We start from the raw sequence: 19,799 nt of genomic DNA, 5'->3' as shown, positions 1-19,799 counted from the left end.
TTTTACAGTTCTAATTTGGAATCATAATTTCAATAATTTGATTTTTATCTCTTACATGGACTAATTGTGAAAGTACTGATTCTTAATTTATGTAAAGGTTGTGGTTAAAACATGGTTTTTGTGTTTTAAGCTTTGTAATTCTTTCAAATGTGTTAAATTAATGGACTGTATATATATTTATTTTCCCCCAAAAAGGAATTGAGTAAACATTTGGTAGGATTTCTGGTAAAATGATATTCTACCTGCATGATAAAGAAAGATTACTTAGAAAAGGTTTGTTCCACATTTTCAAATGTGTTTTCTAAAACCAGGGAGAATTTTTTAAAAAAATAAAAATAAAAATTCAGAAGTGTGTTTTTAGATTCAAAGCTATGGAAATAATTTGGTATTAGGTGATTTTCAGTTGATAGCTTTATTTCTTATGGTATTTTTTTTGTCTTTCTATAGGGCTGAAAGACACACAGAAGTCTTCATGGATATAGTTGATACATTTAATCATTTAATTCCTACTGAACACTTAGATGATGCCCTATTTCTAGGATCCAACCTGGAGAATGAAGTCTGTGAGGATTTTAGTACAAGTCAAAATGTCTTAGAGGACTCGCTGAAGAACATGCTCAGCGATAAGGATCCTATGCTAGGATCTGCAAGTAACCAGTTCTGTTTGCCTGTTTTGGATAGCAATGATCCCAATTTCCAGATGCCTTGTTCAACAGGTAATACTTACTTTTTTTTTTTTTTTTTTAGTCTGCAATTAAACTAAAAAGAATTTTCAACAGCATTTTTTTTTTTTTTTTATGAGGGCAGTTAACTTAGGGTTCTTTCCTTTGAATTTAGAGCTTCTTTCTGGGCATCAGAAATAGAATTTAAATTGAATTTTCTTCCAAGGAGTGTGGAGTAGTTTTCAAGAACATTATGAATATAAGTAGAATTGACCATATTGTCAAGCAAAATGAGCTAACACTGGAATTACAGAGGATGATAATAATATTAATGTCATTATGACAGGTGCAAATTGAGATTTTTCACTAGTAAAGAGCAATTGCTTGGCAATTAAGGGCAAATCACCCTAGTCTTGTTGTAGAGTCAAGGGGGGAAAAGGGACCTTTGCTAATGTCCCTTAAGCCCTTCAGATTTAATATATATAATCTTTGGTTCGATATTAGATCCTTTGTGTTTCATATGTTTTTCTAGAGAAAGAACTCTAGATCTGTGCTGTGCTGTAATTTCTAGCCACATACAACTATTCTCTTAAAACAATTAGTCTACACTGAAATGTGCTATAAAATGCACATATAATGTGATTTTTGTAACTTCATTTGTAAAACATTATAAAAAGGTTTACTTTTTGTGCCGCTTATGTTTTGTGACATTTCACTTTTTTGTTAAATTATTAAACATTATTTGTAGTGTGTGTGTACGTGTGTGTGTGTGTGTTGTACATGCACTAGTGCTGGGACTTGAACTCAGGTCCTGGGTGCTGTCTCTTAGCTTTTTCGCTCAAGGCTAGTTCTCTACCACTTTTGAGCCACTGCTGCATTTCTGACTTTTTGATGGTTAATTGGAGATAAGAGTCTCACAAACTTTGCTACCTGGACTGGCTTTGAACTGCATCAGACCTCAGCTTCCTGAGAAGCTAGGATTATAGGTATGACCCAGCAGTGTCCATTATTTTTCTTTTGTTTTCTTCTTTTTTTTTTTTAGTGCTAGGGATTGACCCCTTCATATGCCAAGAAAGCTCTCTACCACCTAGCTTTATTTAATGGGTCTTTATGTTCTTTTTTTTTAGAAAAGAAAACAAATGAAAATTTGATATGTGGCTTGTATTATATTTGTGTTGTGCTCTAGGATCTGTAGTTTATATAGCTGAAAGTGTAAAGATAGTAATTTTTTGTAAGACAAATTATTAGTAAGTTATTTTGGAATTGTGTTTGTTTTCCTATGCTTGTACCTCCACCCCCACCACTTTACCACTGTGTAGGCTGAGGCAGAGGATCTTTTAGGTTAGCATGGGTTTACATACTGTAAACTAAAGCTAAATCAACTCATGGAAGCCCCTTATCTTCACACGTCTCTAAGTAGCCGATGGTTTTATGTCATGATGGTTTGATTCTCCAAGACTAAAGCTCTCCTGAAGTACAGTTTTTCAGTATATTTTCCATTTTAAAATTGATTAATAAAGTTCAGAATAGCTGGTCTGCTGTTGAGCCATAACTTGTCAGCTTATTTTACTTGACCTCAAAATAATTTAATAGAATCTTTCATTTTAACAACTGAGATGATTTGAATTGCTTGCTAATGGTGTTGTATCACTGAATTATTTGTATTGTATTGTGTTATTGCATAGGTCTATGTTCTTGTAGTTTATACTAAATGTTTTAAAGCTTTTCAAATTTTGTTTAATGTTCTCACTGTTCAAGTTTCTACCTTTGTTCTTGTGTCAGTACAGTAGTTACAATTATCTTTGTTGTTATGTACTTCTGAGAGTTTGTATACTGTTTAGTAGTTAAGTCCAAGTTCAGGAAAACAGCTGTTTATTACTCGTGTTCTTGTTGCTGGAATTAAAGATACCTTCAAGAGTATAGTGGATCTGGAATTAACACATGTACCAGCCTGTTAGACTTTTTCACTCAAGAATTCTAGCTCTATAGCAATACCCATATTCCTGCTTGCAGTCCTGTTAGTTAAAACAGGATTTTATAATTGATTTCTGTTGATATAAAAGTTTTTATTGATGTGAAAAGTCTTTGGGTTTTGGCAACCTTTTTTTATTGGAAGACTTAAAACATTTAAGCATTTAAAATTTTTAACGATTTGATTAGTTAGTACTTGTGTCAGATCCTGTTACTTTGAATTGTTCCTAATCTGTATTTCTGAAGACAGTATGCTACAGATTGTTTTGAAATTTTATTTTCATAGTTCTATAAATTAAGCAAATAAAATAATTGACATCTTGTTTTCTGGTATTCTGAACCAGACTGTTTTCTGTATTAAGATTAACTAGTGTTAATAGTTGATGTCATAATTGAGTGACTTCATTTGTCTTCAGAAATCATACGGTAATTTGAAAAATTATAAAAATAAGACAAGGAAGATTACATTAGCACACTGCCTGATGCATCAAACAAAGGTTGTTAATGAATTTTGAAAGATAGCTGGCAAATGAGTTCTGATCCTGTTTCTTAAAAATGCTTTTTATTTTGATGTATTACCATATCTTATGATGGTGTTTATAAATGGCTTTTAGATGTACTTCTCAAGCAATACATTTTTTTTCATTAACTATTGAGTGAGGTAACACATGAAGTATCAGGGAAGTATCTTGATAAATCAATTATTGGTGTTCTTTTAAGGAAAAAAAAGTTAAAAATTATGTTTCCAAGCAATAAATTTAAGATGCTGAAAATGGTTACATATCTCATTGGAGGAAATAATTGAAATGGAATTGGTATTATCAGTCCCATGAAGAAATAGTTTGTTGTATCTCCCCCCCCCTTTTTTTTTCTATGCTGGTCGTGGTGCAGCCTGGCATGGTCTGGCATGAGCTTTTTTGCTCAAGGCACTTTACCACTTCTGGCTTTTTTTGTTGTTAGCTAATTGGAGTCCTGTGGACTTGGTTGCAAGCTGCCTTTGAATCCTCATCCTCAGATCTCAGCTTTCTTAGTAACTAAGATTAGCCCCATCCTTCATTGTATAAGTAAATTTATTCCTCTTTCGTTGAAGCTGTTTTAATGACTTATGGTATATTTATTTATTTATTTAAATGATTCTTAAAGCCTTTTTTCCTTTTATTAATTGTATTTATTGTTTATGTTGTTCCGAGGAATTGAACCCAGGGCCTCTTGCATGATAGGCAAGCACTCTGCCTTTATGGTACATTTAAAAAAGGTATTTTGGATCTCAGTTCAAGACTAGTCTGGGAAGAAAAGTTCTTCAAAATCTTTTCTAGAAATAACGTGCAAAAAGTCAAGCTGGAGACATGAGTTCAAGCCCCAATATATACTAAACGAAAAAAAAGTTATGTATGTATTGTTTCTCCTCCCTCTAGTATCTGCTGTTGCCAAGGGATTGCCTGATAGATTTCGTAGATACTTGTTACGTTGCTAGATGGCATTTCCTATACTCTAGCGCTAGGATTTTCTTGTCACCTTTTGCTGTTCTGTCAGTAATGTATCTAGCTTTAGTCTTATTTTTTTCTGGGTACTTGATAAACGCACCTTTGAAATTTTGAAGGTGATCTCTTCAACTCTAAGGAATTTTCTTGTATTATCTCTGTATACTCATAGTATATGTTGGCCCATGTTTCTTACCTATTTCTTACAAATTTTCTGTTGCTTTTCTTTTTAGAGAGTTGCTTTTAGTGATTCACAGCCAAATTTTCGTTGTGTGAGGATTTAACTGTGAAACTCATTTACTATTTCTAAGAATTCTTGTATTCGCTTACGCTCTATTAAATTAGAATTTTGTTTCATGGAAATAAGGCAGTTTTTCTATTTGTTTTATTTTCTTGTGTCCCTATGTCCCCCGCCCCACCCCACCTGGAAATTTAGGCCAAGTGCTGTCCCCAGGCTAATTTTGCTCTTGGCTAGCACTCTACCACTTGAGCTACAGCACCACTTCCCACTTTTTCTGTGATTGTTGGAAGATAAGAGAAGTCTCACAGACTTTCCTGCCTAGGCTGGCTTCCATAGGATTGAAGGTGTGAGACACTGGCACTTAGCTTATTTTGCCCTTTTTCATAGTGTTTTCCTCAAATGTTTCCTTTTGCTTGTTTATTGGTGCTTAAAATGGAGAAAAATCTGAACTTCAGTCAAGTTGGTTTTTGTTGTTGTTGTTTTTGTTTTTGTCAGTGGTGGAACTCTGGGCCTGGCTCTGACCCTGGGCTCTTCAGCTCAAGGTTAGCACTCTACCATTTGAGCCACAGCACCACTTCCAGTTTTCTGGTAGTTAATTGGAGATAAGAGTCTTAGATCTCAGCCTCCTGAGTAGCTAGGATTATAGGCATGAGCCTCTGGTGCCCAGCATTTCAGTCAAGTTTTGATGTGAGATAAATGATTTTTACCTTGTAGTTATTTTGAGTCTCAAAAAATACCAGAATGACAAGCATCTTACTATTAGATACTACTGCCCTATTTCTTCAGTCATTCGGTTTTAATTTAGGGATAAGAAAAGTTTTTGTTGTTGTTGGGTTTTTTTTTGCCAGTCCTAGGGCTTGAACTCAGGGCCTGAGTACTGTCCCTGGCTTCTTTTTGCTCAAGGCTACCACTCTGCCACTTGAGCCACAGTGCCATTTCTGGCTTTTTCATATATGTGGTGCTGAGGAATTGAACCCAGGGTTTCATGTATGTACAGCAAGCATTCTGCCACTAGGCCATGTTCCCAGCCCCAGAAAAGATGTTTTTGCTTGGTATCCAATCCTGGTTATAGGCCTTGCTAGATAATGAAGCTGAAGTGAAAGAGTTGACTTAATATAATACCGAAAGGCCTTGAGTTAAGTCCTTATTTTTCACCCAGCCCAGCATTTCTATTTCTAGAATCCAGAAGTTTGTTGGACATGGTTGTTCTCTTATAAATTTTAGCTACATTTGATTCTGAGCTGATAAAAAAATTATCAGTATGAAAATCTTTCCTATTTAGTTTAGTTTTCTTCATTTCAGGGTTTTACCTTTTATTCATTTGTTCTCATTGTAATGTGGATTAGGGAGGAAAAATAAAGTTTTCTGCCTGTTAAGTACGGGTACCATTAAGATTGGGCCTGTAAACTAGTGCCCAGATTTCTCTTAGTTTACTAACAAAATTAGGGTGACATTTTAACATTTAAAAAAATAACAAAGGATAGTTCTCTTTCCCTTTTAAAGAATGTGTGTGTGTATAGGAGAGTTTACAAGTGCCTGAAATGCCTTAATTTTTAAAGCCCAAAAGGGAGGAGAGTAAGAGGGTTATGGGAGAGAGAGAGACAGACAGGCAGGCAGGCAGACAGGAAGGAGGGGTAAAAGGGAAGGATGGTAGGAGGGAGAGATGGAGAGAGGAGGGAAGAGTGTGTGTGTGTGATGTGAGAGTCATTGAAAGAGTGACTTAGTGGGCCATAAATACTCAAGATGTTGGTGTTTTTGTTTTTTTTTTTCCTGTCCTGGGGCTTGAACTCAGGGCCTGGGCACTGTCCCTAGCTTCTTTTTGCTCAAGGATAGCCCTCTACTACTTGAGCCACCGTGCCACTTCTGGCTTTTTCTATATATGTGGTGCTGAACCCATGGCTTCATGTATACGAGGCAAGCATTCTACCACGAGGCCATATTCCCAGCCCCAAGATATTCTTTTAAGTATGTGTATTTAATAAGTTACCAGGAAGAATTGTACAACTTGTAGGTTAAGTACTATTTAAGGATGTAGTTTATCCCCTAGATACAGGAAAAAATAATCTCAGTCATCTTGCTCTTCATTTTACATTTGAAAAAATTTAACTTAAAAGTAACTTGAAGCATTAGTGTTTAAAGTGAGCTCTGGTTGTGTTCATTTGTCAGATGTGTGTTTTGTGTCATGTTTTATACCAGGCAGCATATGTACAGTATTGACAAAAATAAAACTTGTCTCCATTTTCATGGAACTTTGGTATAGAAATTTTTTTGTGTGATTTCTCTCACCCCCCCCCCCCAAGGATGCTTTATAACTAGAATGTAAAAGTTGTGTATTTAACATACACTTAATGGAAGAGATATTCTGCTATTCTGTCAACTTTGATTATTACTTGATGTATCAAGAATGTAGGGTTGGTCACTCAGGTTTGTGACTGCAAGCAAGCCAACTTCACGGGATGAAGTAATACTACTACTTGCTCTCTCACTCCTACTTGCTAACTTAAAAGAGCAGGCTTGCTTATTGGTCACTACAAAAGCAATACATTTCCTGTACTGTTCTTTCCTTGTGTTGTAGCCCACTATATGTCTAGGCATATAACTAGGCCATGTCTATACTGCCCCTATGAAACTAGATAAGGGGAACTGAAAACCATCATGATCATGCTGCTTTCTTTGTTATGAATGGCAGACTTCCTGTGTATCCTATCAGCACTCACTAATCAGAAATACTCTCTTTATTTGCAAGCAGGGTAAAAAATCCCAGACATATCATAGTTATTACCCTGTTTAATCCCACAAATGATTCATAGAAACTACATGTTATATTTACGGGGCTGGTTTCGAACCACAATCCTAATTTTCTCAGCCTTCTGAGTAGGTAGCTTTATAAGCACAAGCCATTGGTGCCCAGCCTAGTTCTTGGTTTTCTCAGGATATTCATTCATTCATTCATTCATTCATTTATTGATTGATTGATTGATTGATTGATTGATTGCCAGTCCTGGGGCTTGATCTCAGGGCCTGTCCGCTGTCCCTAAGCTTCGTTTTGCTCAAGGCTAGCACTCTACCACTTGAGCCACAGTACCACTTCTGGTTTTTTGTGTTTATGTGGTACTGAGGAATCAACTCAGGACTCCATCTTGCATGCTAGGCAAGCACTCTACCCCTAAGCCTATATGTGGTGCTGAGGAATCAAACCCAGGGCTCTCATGTATACAAGGCAGTCCTCTTGCCACTAGGCCATATTCCCAGCCCCATTGGTTATGTTTTGATAAAACCCTAACAGCAGCATAGGGCTTAAAAAAAAAAAAAACACCTCAATATATATCCAAAGTATGGAAGTATTACAAGGACCAATAAAATGGAATGGTATGCCTTACTGTAAGGATAGATTTTAAATATATTTCAAGCAATCTTCCTTGGCTATCATTCCAATTTTTAAATGTGATATGAAGGTCATTTGTGTAATATTGTTTGGGAAATATTAAGAATGCAATTGCAGGGCTGGGGATATGGCCTAGTGGCAAGAGAGCTTGCCTTGTATACATGAGGCCCTGGGTTCGATTCCCCAGCACCACATATAAAAAAATGGCCAGAAGTGGCGCTGTGGCTCAAGTGGCAGAGTGCTAGCTTTGAGCAAAAGGAAGCCAGGGACAGTGCTCAGGCCCTGAGTCCAAGCTCCAGGACTGGCCAAAAAAACAAAAACAAAACAAAACAAGAATGCAATTGCAGTTTTACTCTTTTGCCAGCTAAGTGCATGGGTAGTAGTGTTATTAACGTAGCTGGGTCTTTTTTTTTTTTTTTTTTAACATTAATTGACATTTACTTGCCCATTTGAGGACCAGAACAAGGTTTTTGTTGTTGTTGTTTTCCTTACAAAGTTATTTGAGGAAAATATTCAGGATGATGATGTACAGGGAAACAAGAGAAGCCTTAGTTAGTTTCAAGCATATTCTCACAGACTTTGCCAGGCTGGCTTTGGTCCTGGATCCTCAGAACTCTGACCTGTCCTTTAGTAGCTAGGATTATAGGCATGAGCCACTAGTGTGGGGCTTCAAAATGCATTTATGGCTGAGATAAAAAGTTTGATAAACAACAAAACTAGCAAAGGTAGTATTTTAAACAGAACAGATAGCAGACGGTATCAACATCTTAAGTTTAAAAAGCTTTTGAGAAGTTTCTTCAAATAGAAGGGAAAGATACAGGAGTAAAAAGAATTTTGATTTCTCTTAGCCTAGTTTTTTTTTTTTTCCCTCCTCTCCCTCCTTTTACTCCTGTCCCTCTCCCTCCCCCTCCTCTCTCCTGTTGTCATTTTTAGAAAAGTATTTTCTAATGTTATCTTTGAGATCACACTAGATGACATTTAAAGATATCATAGCCAGATGTATGTAATACTTGACTCCTTTTGTAAAATGAAAGTATGTAACACATGCTTAAATATTTTTTAATTTTATTGTCAATGTGATGTACAGAGGGGTTACAGTTACATAAGGTAGTGTGTAAAATTTCTTGTCTTGTTACCTCCCTCATTTTTCTCCCACCTTCCTTCCTCCTCACATGCTTAAATATTTTAATGCCCTTGCTGTGAATTAATAAAGAACCTTGATACAGTATAAAGATTTTAATAATTACTTTCTATTTAAAGTACTGTAAACAGTTTACTAAAGTTTTATTTTTAGTGCAAAACAAATCATATGTTAAAGACATCCTGTAACAATTCAGAGTGCTGAATGCAAACAAATGTGTTAATTATGTTTTTTTCTTTTGTTTGTTTGTTTTTTGTCAGTCTTGGGCTGCACTCAGGGAATGGGTGCTGTCCCTGGGCTTTTATGCTCAAGGCTATTGCTCTACCAGTTTTCTGGTAGTTATTTGGAGTTAAAGGTCTCATGGACTTTGCTGCCAGGGCTGGCTTTGAACTGCAGTCTTTAGATCTCAGCCTCCTGAGTGGCTGGGATTACGGGCTAGAACCACCAGTGCCCAACAACTGTCAGTTCTTATACTTCATGAAGTTCTTTTTGTAGAAGTACAGTGCTAGAATTTGAACTCCCTACCTCATGGTAGCTAGGCAAGTTCTCTATCACTTGAGCCTTACCATCAGCCTATTATTTTTCAGATAAAAATTCACATTTTTGTCCAGGCTGCCCTCAGACCAAGTTTCTCCTACTTCTATCTCCCCTGTAGCCAGGACTACAGTTATGTGCCATCATCTCCAGGCTTATTTGAGATTAGAAGACTAACTTTTTTCCCTGGCTGGCCATGGGTCTTGATCTTCTAAGAGCTGGGATTATACATATGGGCTATGTAGTTCCTGTCCTGTCTTCTTAACTTCGTGTATCTCTCTTTAGATCAGTTGTTACTGAGATGAATCCACCAAGGAGACAGTTTTAATTTGGTTATTCTTTTTTTTTTGTTTTTTTTTTGTTTTTTTTTTTTTTGGCCAGTCCTGGGGCTTGGACTCAGGGCCTGAGCACTGTCCCTGGCTTCTTTTTGCTCAAGGCTAGCACTCTGCCACTTGAGCCACAGCACCACTTCTGGCCATTTTCTGTATATGTGGTGCTGGGGAATCGAACCCAGGGCCTCATGTATATGAGGCAGGCACTCTTGCCACTAGGCCATATCCCCAGCCCAGACAGTTTTAATTTGATGTAATGTTTTAATTTCTTTTTAGTTTGTTGGTGACACTTATAGATTTTTTTTAAGTTCATCATCTAGTTAGATAGACCCCTCTGCTTACTGTAGACTTCAAGAAACTGCAATATAAGAGTGTCTGTTGAAATATCTTACTTAGATCTTCTTTGAACGCAGGACCTGGGTACTGTCTCTGAGCAAAAGAAGCTCAAGACTAGTACTCTACCACTTACAGTGCCACTTGTGGCTTTTTGTGTTTATGTGGTACCAAGGAATCGAACCTAGGGCTTCATGCATGCTAGGCAAGCACTTTACCACTAAGCCACATTCCCAGCCCTGTTACTGACTTTTTTTAAAAGTTTTTTTTTTTCTGCGTCAGTACTGTTTACTTATATTGGCTTAACATTTCCCCTTCCTTCCTTCCCTCCCTCCCTCCCTCCCTCCCTTCCTCCCTCCCTTCCTCCCTTCCTTCCTCCTTCCTTCCTTCCTTCCTTTTTTTTTTGCCAGTCCTGGGCCTTGGATTCAGGGCCTGAGCACTGTCCCTGGCTTCTTTTTGCTCAAGGCTAGCACTCTGCCACTTGAGCCACAGCGCCACTTCTGGCCGTTTATTGGAAGACTTAAGCATTTTTCTACCCCGACTTGTCTTCCTTCCTATGATTCTTAGATCTCAACCTCCTGAATAGCTAGGATTACTGGCATTGTCACTAGAGCCAGTTCTCTGGGTGGGTGTGTTTGTTTATTTGCGATATCACCTCTTGCTATGTAGCCTAGCTTGGCCTCAAACTTGTGGTCCTGTGGCTTCATCTTTCTCAGCTATTTAATATCTTATTATGGTTAGTTTTTTAAACTTTTCATTTTTTAATTTAACTTGTTTTCAAGTTCTGTCACATACAAATGTATGGTATATATACAAACACTATGTACAGTATATGTATATATACCTTTCTTAATGGTTCAACAACTGTTAGTATTTTGCTCTATTCATTTGCGTAGTTAATAGTTTATCTACTTAGTCTATCAATTTGAGTGAACTTTACCATACCATATATCTCCCAATATAATTATGCACATCGCTATACTCAAAACAGCAATATCCTAATATTATCTAATATCCAGATTCAAATGTGTCTTTATCTCCAAGACACAGTTTTCATCTGTCTTGTTCAGTGCACAGTCAAGGACTTAGAATGGTGTGCGTGCATGTGCCGTGTATGTGTGTGTGTGTGTGTGTGAGTGTGTGTGAGCACGTGCGCGTGTGTGCCCGCTGTTCCAATCCTGGGGCTTGAGCTCAAGACCTGAGTGCTGGGGCTGGGGATATGGCCTAGTGGCAAGAGTGCTTGCCTTGTATACATGAGGCCCTGGGTTCGATTCCCCAGCACCACATATACAGAAAATGGCCAGAAGCGGCGCTGTGGCTCAAGTGGCAGAGTGCTAGCCTTGAGCAAGAAGAAGCCAAGGACAGTGCTCAGGCCCTGAGTCCAAGGCCCATGGCCAAAAAAAAAAAAAAAAAAAAAAGACCTGAGTGCTGTCCCTGAACTTAACATTTGAGCCACAGTGCTACTTCTGGCTTTTTTTGGTGCTTAATTGGATGTAAGAGTCTCAAAGATTTCCCTTCCCTGGGCTTGCTTTGAATTGTGATCTTCAGATCTCAGCCTCCTGAGTTGCTAGGATTAAGATGTGAGCACCAGCGCCTGGCATTGATAGGTGTTTTTTTTTATGTTAAAATTGATTATTGTAGTTAGAAGCAAATATCTTCATTCTTAAATCTTTAAGTTAGCAAGTAATCTGTGCCTCAAATAAAAAGTACTTAGTTTCGCATCAGCTTTTCCCTCAGTTTCCTATGTTCATTGATGATACTTGCTAGATGATTTTATAATTAAGTTTTTTCTGTCACACTTTTAGCATTTTTCTGGTAAAGTTACTTTTTCCTTTATTGTCTAGTTATAGTTCTTACTAAACACAAAGAAGGGAAAAAACCTTTAGCATTGGTTTATTTTAATTTTTGCTCTTTTTTGATACATGGAGTTTGAAGATTTAAAAATATGTATTGTGCTATATATACTGCTTACTTATTTACTTGTTTATTTACTAGATAAGAGTCTGACTTCAGTCATGACGTCCTCCACCTCAGAGTCTTTTGTTATTGATACTCAACTTGTCTTTTTCTTCCCTCCCTCCCTTTCTTTCATGGTGCTTGAATTCTTGGCCTAGGCACCATCCCTGAGCTTTTTCACTCAAGGTCTCCCTCTACCATTTTGAGGAATTGTGGCACCACTTCCAGACTTTCCTGTTCTAGCTGGCTTTGAACTTTGATCCTTAGATAGATCTTAGCATCCTGAGTAGCTAAGATTATATGCATGAGCCCCAGTGATCAGCCTTTTTCCTTTATGTAAAAATCATTAGCAAAATATCTATCTAGTAGTTCTTTGAAATGAATATTAAATTTATGTTTGTGTTTGTTTAGTTGTTACAAAGAGACGCTGCTTATTAAAGTATGTGGTGATTTCTTTCAATCCAAAATGTTTATTTTCACTTTGTCCTCAACCGTTTTTCCTCCTTTCTGGACAGTTTATAATCACTTTTAGTGTGAAAGATTCCTGGTGCAGTTCACAAAAATACATGTCAAACACATAAAAAAGAGGTTAACTTAGAAATTAACTTGTTGCTAGGGTTGGATGAAAATTTATTCCTTAGTTTAGGTTTAATGTTGAAAATGAATTTGATACACAGGTTACAGAAGTATTAAATAACTGCATAATGGGCAAATCTTGTTGGCTTTTTTCCTAATTTTTACTATAATGGTGATGTACAGAGGGGTTACAGTAAAGTAAGGTAATGAGTACATTCCTTTTTAAACAGTGTCACTTCATCCCTCATTTTCTCCCAGGTTTTCCCCTCCTGACCCCCTTTCCCCTCCAAGTTGTAGAGTGTTTTTTAAATTTTGTTTTTGTTTTTTCAGTTGGTCTTAGGGCTTTGCCTCACCACTGTCCCTTAGCTCTTCAGCCTAAGGCTAGTGCTCTAGCCACAGAGCCACTACTGGTTTTCTGGTGGTTTATTGGAGATAAGACTCTCAGGGACTTTCCTGCCCAGGCTGGCTTTGAACCGCGATCTTCAGATCTCTGCCTCTTGAGTAGCTATGATTACAAGCATGATCCACCGGTGCCTGGCTTCCTCTCATTTTTTCCCTCTTTCAAAGTCTATATATTGTAGCCCATGCTGATCTCAAACAACCCTCTTACCTGTCTCCCTTGTGCTGGCATTTGCCACCCCTCATGACTAATAACTCTTATGTGCTCTAACTTTAATACAGATTTTAACTTTTTTTTCCTACCCATTTTCTATTACATTTTTAATCTTTTAAATAGATCTATTCAAAGTTCCTTGTAGATAAAAAAGTTTCACCTTTTAGGTATATTCTTGAATATATTGATTGTATTTTTGTGAGTTTGTATTTTTTCCCTTCCTTGTATTTATGAATCTTCCTACTCTATTTTGGAGGTGGAGGTTGTTGTTGGTGCTGGGGTTTAAACTCAGGGCCTGGGAGCTGTCTCTGAGCTTGGTTGCTGAAGGCCAGCCATACCACTGAGCCACATGTTCACTTTTGGATTTTTTGGTGCTTAATTGGAGATAGAAGTCTCATAGACTTTCTTGCCCAGGTTAGCTTTGAAATGAAATCTTCAGAGTAGCCGGAATCTTGAGTAGCTAGAATTGTAGGCATGAGCTCCCAATTCCCAGACTTAATCTGTTTTAAAATATTAGTTGAAAAATTAATAGTTCTCTGAGTTTTGCAAGGGTTTAGTCAATACTACTGTGATAGAGTACAGAAGCTGTATTCTAGTTCTTTTGTTGGTAAGGTTAACTGATTGTAGTTGAACATCAAAGTTCTAAACTCGTAGGATAGACTTGAGAGCCATTATATTTTTGTATCTATTATGTGTTTGATCATTGTATACTACTGCTACTGGAGGTACAAGAGATATATTGAGGTACTAGGGACATATCAGAAGTCAAGAAATGACAAATTCCAGATGCTATGTAGTTTATCCATTGAATGATATGTATAAAACCATTAAAAATCTTTTTCCAGGGTTGCTACAAGAATTCTAAGCTTAACCTTGATTATCTCTTTTTATTGTATTTAAGTGAAAGTGTGCATGAGTCACTTTTCCATCATTATAACAAAAATCTGAGATTATTAACCTACACAAGAGATTTTTTTTGACAGTTGTGTGTGTGTGTGTGTGTGCGCTTGTGCAAACAGTCTTGAAAGTTCTAGCCATTATCAGTTAACCAGGAGGCAGTAGATCATAGTATGAGTCTGTGGTGGAGCAAAACCTCTGGTTTGCTGACTGAGAAGCAACAAAACAAAACAAAAACAGTGTAAGGAAAAGACCTAGATTTCCTGATTGATTTCTCATCAAGAGCACATTCCAAATGACCCTAGAACTTTCCACTAGGTCCCATGTCTTACAGGCTTCAGCCAATTCCCAGTGGCTCCTCTGGTACTAGGCTCCAAAATATGTAGCTTAGTAGAACATTCAGATCTGAATTACAGTAAAGTGAACAAAATATGGAGCAAAGTTCTTATTATTTTGCATTGAAATGTGAAACTCAGTGAATAATAAAATCCATTTTTAATAATAGAATTTTTTCTAACACCCACTTTTTACTTGGTATTACTTTTGGGTGCATATTGTATGATTTTTCTCTCTTATTTTAGTTGTGTATCTGAAAGAATTATTTAAAAAACATAGTGATAGTAGCATCCTGCCTAAAACATTTATAACTAGTTCTTTTTTTTTTTTTGCCAGTCCTGGGGCTTGGACTCAGGGCCTGCGTACTGTCCCTGGCTTCTTTTTGCTCAAGGCTAGCACTCTGCCACTTGAGCCACAGCACCACCTAATGTTTTCAAATATTCATTCGGCTTTCAGTTTATCTTGTTCTACCAATATTATTTTTATAATTTGAATCAGTGGAAATAAGGTTTTAATTTTACTTACTGCAATAGCTATCATTTCTTCCCTTATTTCATAACCTCTTTCATTTGTGTGCTTTGCAACAAACTAGTCAGTTTCTCTTTTTTTTTTTTTTCTTCCTTGACAGTTTACCTTTTTGGTATCTACTGCTTTGAATTTATCTTTACCCTTTTTTTTTGTATTACCTAGATACTTTTGCCTACTCTCCATACAAAATACCTAAAATTAGTGCTCTCTACTTTTTTCATTAGGTTACTGGAAACATTTTTCCTCTTGTTGTTTTATTTTTTTGACATGTCTCTAAATCTTTTATGCACCATATACTTTAGGAGTCCCTTCTATATGACTTATGGAGCTTAAACTAAAATGGAAAAGGAAATCAATACATACTGTAGTGTCAAATAGTTAAAATGTTTTAAAAGACTAATAAGTATGTTAAGGGTCAGTAGGCACTGGTGGAGTATGTACTGTTTGCATAGGTTGATTAGGAAAGGTTTGAAGTTATACTTTATTTAAATCCAAATGAAGCAAGAGAGTAAAGCTATATAGATAGTTGGGAGAAGAATCCTCCAGACTGAGGGAGTAACAAGTACAAGAAACATGGGACAAGAGTGATTAGAATAGAGAAAACCACAATGGTGCAAGCTGAAGTCTAAGAAGTAAGGAATAGTGAGTTAGGGCTCTCTGGACTGTGACAAGGATTTTAAACTTAAATTAAGAAAGCTTTGGAGGGTGTTGAAAAGAAAAATACGAAAGGATCAGGGATAACTTAGTTGAGAATAACTACTTGTGAGGAGAGAGGTCACATAATGGAAGCTAGGACACTAGTAGACTATTATAGTGTTGTTATCTTGTTGCGAAGTGATGGTAATTATAATGCAGTGTTAGGCTAAAAGTCATAAATGGTCAGATGATTGATTTTTTTTTTCTTGTGTCAGTCCTGGGGCTTGAACTCAAGGCTTGGGTTCTGTCCCTGAATTATCATGCTCAAGGTAGAGCTCAACCACTTGAACCCATGTTATTGTTTAATTTGGTCATTAATTAGAGATAAGTCTCACATACTTCCTGCTTGGGCTATCTTTGAAACTGGATCCTCAGATCTCAGCCTCCTAAGTAGGATTGCAGGCAAGAGCTGCTGACACCCCGTTGATTGGTAGTGTTATAAAGATAAAGCTGGCTGGATGTTCTGATTGCTTGGATATAAAGAGAGATCAGGAGAGGAGCTAAAAATGGGTTCTAGATTTTTAGGCTAGCAGCTAAGTAAACAGAGGTTCTGTTTCCTTGGAATACCCTCGAAGACAGAGAATAATGTATGGAATCATCTTAATTTTCAGCATGTTATACAAGCAAACGGCAGTACAGTTATACTCTTTAGTAGGGTCATATGTGAATTTGGGGCTGGAGAAATTACCTATGGAAGTCCTTGGAGTATATAGATGGGTGATCAGTCCCTGCATGGAGTTACCTAGGGATGAGTGAGTGTGAGTAGGTGTAAAGAAGAGAGATGAGAAGACTGAACTTGTTGGGGTCCTCTGTTACATAGACTTCTTGAAGAAGAGGAGGTCCTTTCAAAGGATATTGAGCAGAAGTGACTGGTGGTTAGATAGGGGAAGATAGGATATTCCAAAACCTAACTGATGGCCATACATCTTGTAGCATACCCTTTCAATTCCTACCAACAGACACAGTTAATTTTGTGTCATGTACTTTTATCCTTTTTTCGGTTCTTCCTGTCTCCATTACGTGCTAACTACAGCCATATTGTAGAAAACTTGGAGAATAGTTAAAAAAAAAAAAAGGTTAGATAAAACAACAGTAGTAACTAAAGCAACGATATCTATTACATTTTTCCTATACATTTTTAGGAATCTCTGAAATGTATATATTACTTATAAGCTTTTATGTACAATTGGGGTGAAAAATCTTAATTTACTTAAACTACTAGGCTTTATCTAATCTCAAAAAATTTTTTAGAGAATTTGTGTAAATCTGTAGTAGCATAACTATTTCATCATGGAATAACTGGTTATTCAATCATATAGCCTAGCTGGATTTCTCACTTCTCTCTACCCTAATTATAATGTTAAGTGGCTTCTAGTTAGTATAACTATGTTGTTTTCCTCCTCTAAGCTTTTAGTGGATCGCACAGTGGTTTAAAAAAATAGGCTTTGTTTTTAAGGCTAAAACATGCTTGTTCATGTGGAACATAGAAGGAAGATGTGTTCTTATTCTACCCATATGAATTACTACTTTAGTGTTACAAGTTTTATCTATTTCCTGCTGTTCTTCCCCACCCCCCACCTAAATGTTCAAGCACATGAATTTTTTTGTTTGATTATTTACAAATAGGATCAGAGTGTTCTCTGGCTAGCATTTTCTTCACAATCCTTCCTTTCCTTGGTTCTTTGCAGTTTATTTATGGAGAATTAGTCCTCTTTAAATTTTAGGATAGACAACTCTCTTGTTGAACTCTTGTAAATAAAGGTCTTCTTGGATGAGGAGTAGATAACTTCTTGAGGTTCCTTCTAACCCCTAGGATGAAGATAATAACTAATATTTGGATAGTGCTCTAAAGTTTACAGAGTAAGTTTTTTTTTACATTGTCTCACTTGATCCTCAAAACAACTCTGTGAGGTAGGTGGGACAGATATTGTTACTCTCGTTTTACAGATAAAACTCAGGCTAAAGGACTACATGTTTTGGCTGAGATTTTGAATCAAGACCTTTCAAAATTATCACATTCTTCATACAGATTTTTTTTTACAAATGCGCATTTAGAATTATTTACACAAGTTGATCAGTAAAGTGGCATTTGTTCTATATAGATGTAAACCTCGTGTGATTAGCAGTTAATAATTTTTCCTCAGTGTCCTTCAGTCCTTTTCCGTTCTTCCTTTCCCCTCCCTAATTAATGACTTTGTCTCTTTCTTAATGTGAATTTTCAAATAAGTTAATAATTTTGATCCTGGTACTGGAGCTTGAACTCAGGCCTTAATGCTCTTGCTTGGCTTTTTTGCTCAAGGCTGGCTGGCAGTCTTATCACTTGTGCTATTCTTCTACTTCTAGCATTTTGCTGTTTAATTGCAGCGTCTCATAATTGTTTGCCCTAGCTGTTTTTGAGCCTCAATCCTCAGATCTCAACCTCCTGAATAGCTAGGATTACAGACTGGGCCACTGGTGCCCTGCTAGAATAATTTTAATTATGGGGCTGTATGAAATACCTATTTGTCCTACGATGGAAGAATGAGGAGTTAATTTTTTTTTCGTTTTTCTTTATTTCTTCCTGTTTCTCTCTTTCTTTTTGTTCAGGTATTTTCACTCTTCCTTCCCTTTCACCTCTTTCCCACCTTCTTCCCCACTTCTTTTGTGCCACTGAAAAATGTTACTACTGCTTTTATGCATACAGCACAAAGTCTTTATAGTCCAATCCCAGGTAGAATTAAGACTCTTTGGTTCAGGAATTAACCTAGAATTAGCTTTTCAAGGTATAGGACACTTTTGTACTTTCCTTAAAGTAGAATTGGAATAAGTAAGTATTCCAGCTGTCATATTCTCAAGCGAGAATAGCAATTGATAAAATAGCTGAGGCCAAACAGGAAAGATTATAGCTGTGCTCTCCTTTATTTGTTGCTCCAAAAGGTAGAAGTTCATCAAAGGGATGTGGAGCTTAGTAGTGGTAATGTCACTTATGTTAGAAGTAGACGTAGATTTTTTTGACTGTGCAGTATTAAAACTTTTTCTTACTGCCTTAAAAATACTTAAAACTACGATATATTTTAAAGTTAATTTTTTGTTGTTCTTATCTTTTTCTAGTTGTTGGTCTTGACGATATTATGGATGAAGGAGTTGTTAAAGAAAGTGGTAATGATACCATTGATGAAGAAGAATTGATTTTACCTAACAGAAATTTGAGGGACAAAGTAGAAGACAATTCAGTAAGATCACCAAGAAAATCACCTCGTTTAATGGCACAAGGTAATCTCTCCAAAGAGGCCTACCTAGAAAAGGAGAGCTGTAAGAACAGGTGTCTTAGGTTGTAAACTTGGTGAACAGAGATAATTAAAAACAAAAACTTTGTTAGTATAAATATCTTGATAACAAACCTGAGATGATATCAATTTGTTAGGTATGTTTTTAGTACCCAATACCCTAGCTAGCTGTTCACTCTCCCATCCCAAAAAGAAACTAACTCTTGTGGTTAGTTTTATTTTTGGTATTATAACCATGACACTAAAAAATACGCACACATACATATATATATATATACATGTGTGCATGTATGTATGCATTTATTTGTTTGTTTATTTAATTATTTAACTAGTCTTGGGCCTTGAACTTGGCCTGAGCACTGTCCCTGAGTTCTTTTTGCTCAAGCCTAGTGAACACCACTTTTCTGTTGATGTGATACTGAGGAATGGAACCTGGGGCTTCATGCACACTAGGCAAGTACTCTACCACTAAGCTACATCCCTAGCCCCAATATTGCTATTTTTTAAATTATTCTAATGTTGGTACTTACTGATTTTCCACATTTTTCCATCGAATGGTAAAGATTTCCTTTCTTCTTGTCTATATGACAAAAAAGTGCATTTTCTTATTCTTCCAATGTGTAATTTTGTTAGAATAGTAGTGATTAGCATTATATGTTATCAGATATAATGAATGTAATAAACTGATTATTTTTTTGAATAATTTTTTAAGTTTTGCATCTGATTGGTTTTAATTTTCGCTTGCTTGTTTTACTATGGACATCCCACCCTTTATACCCTAACCACTCTGCCAATTGTCTAAATCTTCCTTAAAGAAATTTGTGCACCTTCTATATTTGGCCATTTTATTT

At 36.5% G+C, this 19,799-nt stretch overlaps 1 protein-coding gene across 7 annotated transcripts in view; it reads left to right on the top strand.

The window, feature by feature from the left end:
* The window catches only part of Phf3 (PHD finger protein 3), a 79,530-nt gene that overhangs the window by 14,150 nt on the left and 45,581 nt on the right, over window positions 1–19,799 (top strand). Inside the window, exons 1-3 of one of the 7 annotated variants that reach the window (XM_048347549.1) lie at window positions 624–716; window positions 4,348–4,386; window positions 18,773–18,934. The exons of 1 other annotated variant lie outside the window; for it this stretch is intronic. In XM_048347549.1, coding sequence (XP_048203506.1) covers window positions 18,793–18,934 — 142 coding nt within the window. In that variant the 5' untranslated portion in view covers window positions 624–716; window positions 4,348–4,386; window positions 18,773–18,792. Of the gene's footprint in view, window positions 1–447; window positions 717–4,347; window positions 4,387–18,772; window positions 18,935–19,799 lie in introns of those variants that run through there. 5 more of the 7 variants (XM_048347546.1, XM_048347548.1, XM_048347547.1 and 2 more) reach the window with 5 other exon arrangements.

Source organism: Perognathus longimembris, chromosome 6 (genome assembly GCF_023159225.1).
Source record: "Perognathus longimembris pacificus isolate PPM17 chromosome 6, ASM2315922v1, whole genome shotgun sequence".
NCBI classification, from domain to species: Eukaryota; Metazoa; Chordata; class Mammalia; order Rodentia; family Heteromyidae; genus Perognathus; species Perognathus longimembris.
Note: the sequence above shows the minus strand (reverse complement) of the source record. Positions and strands in the feature narration are given on the sequence as shown.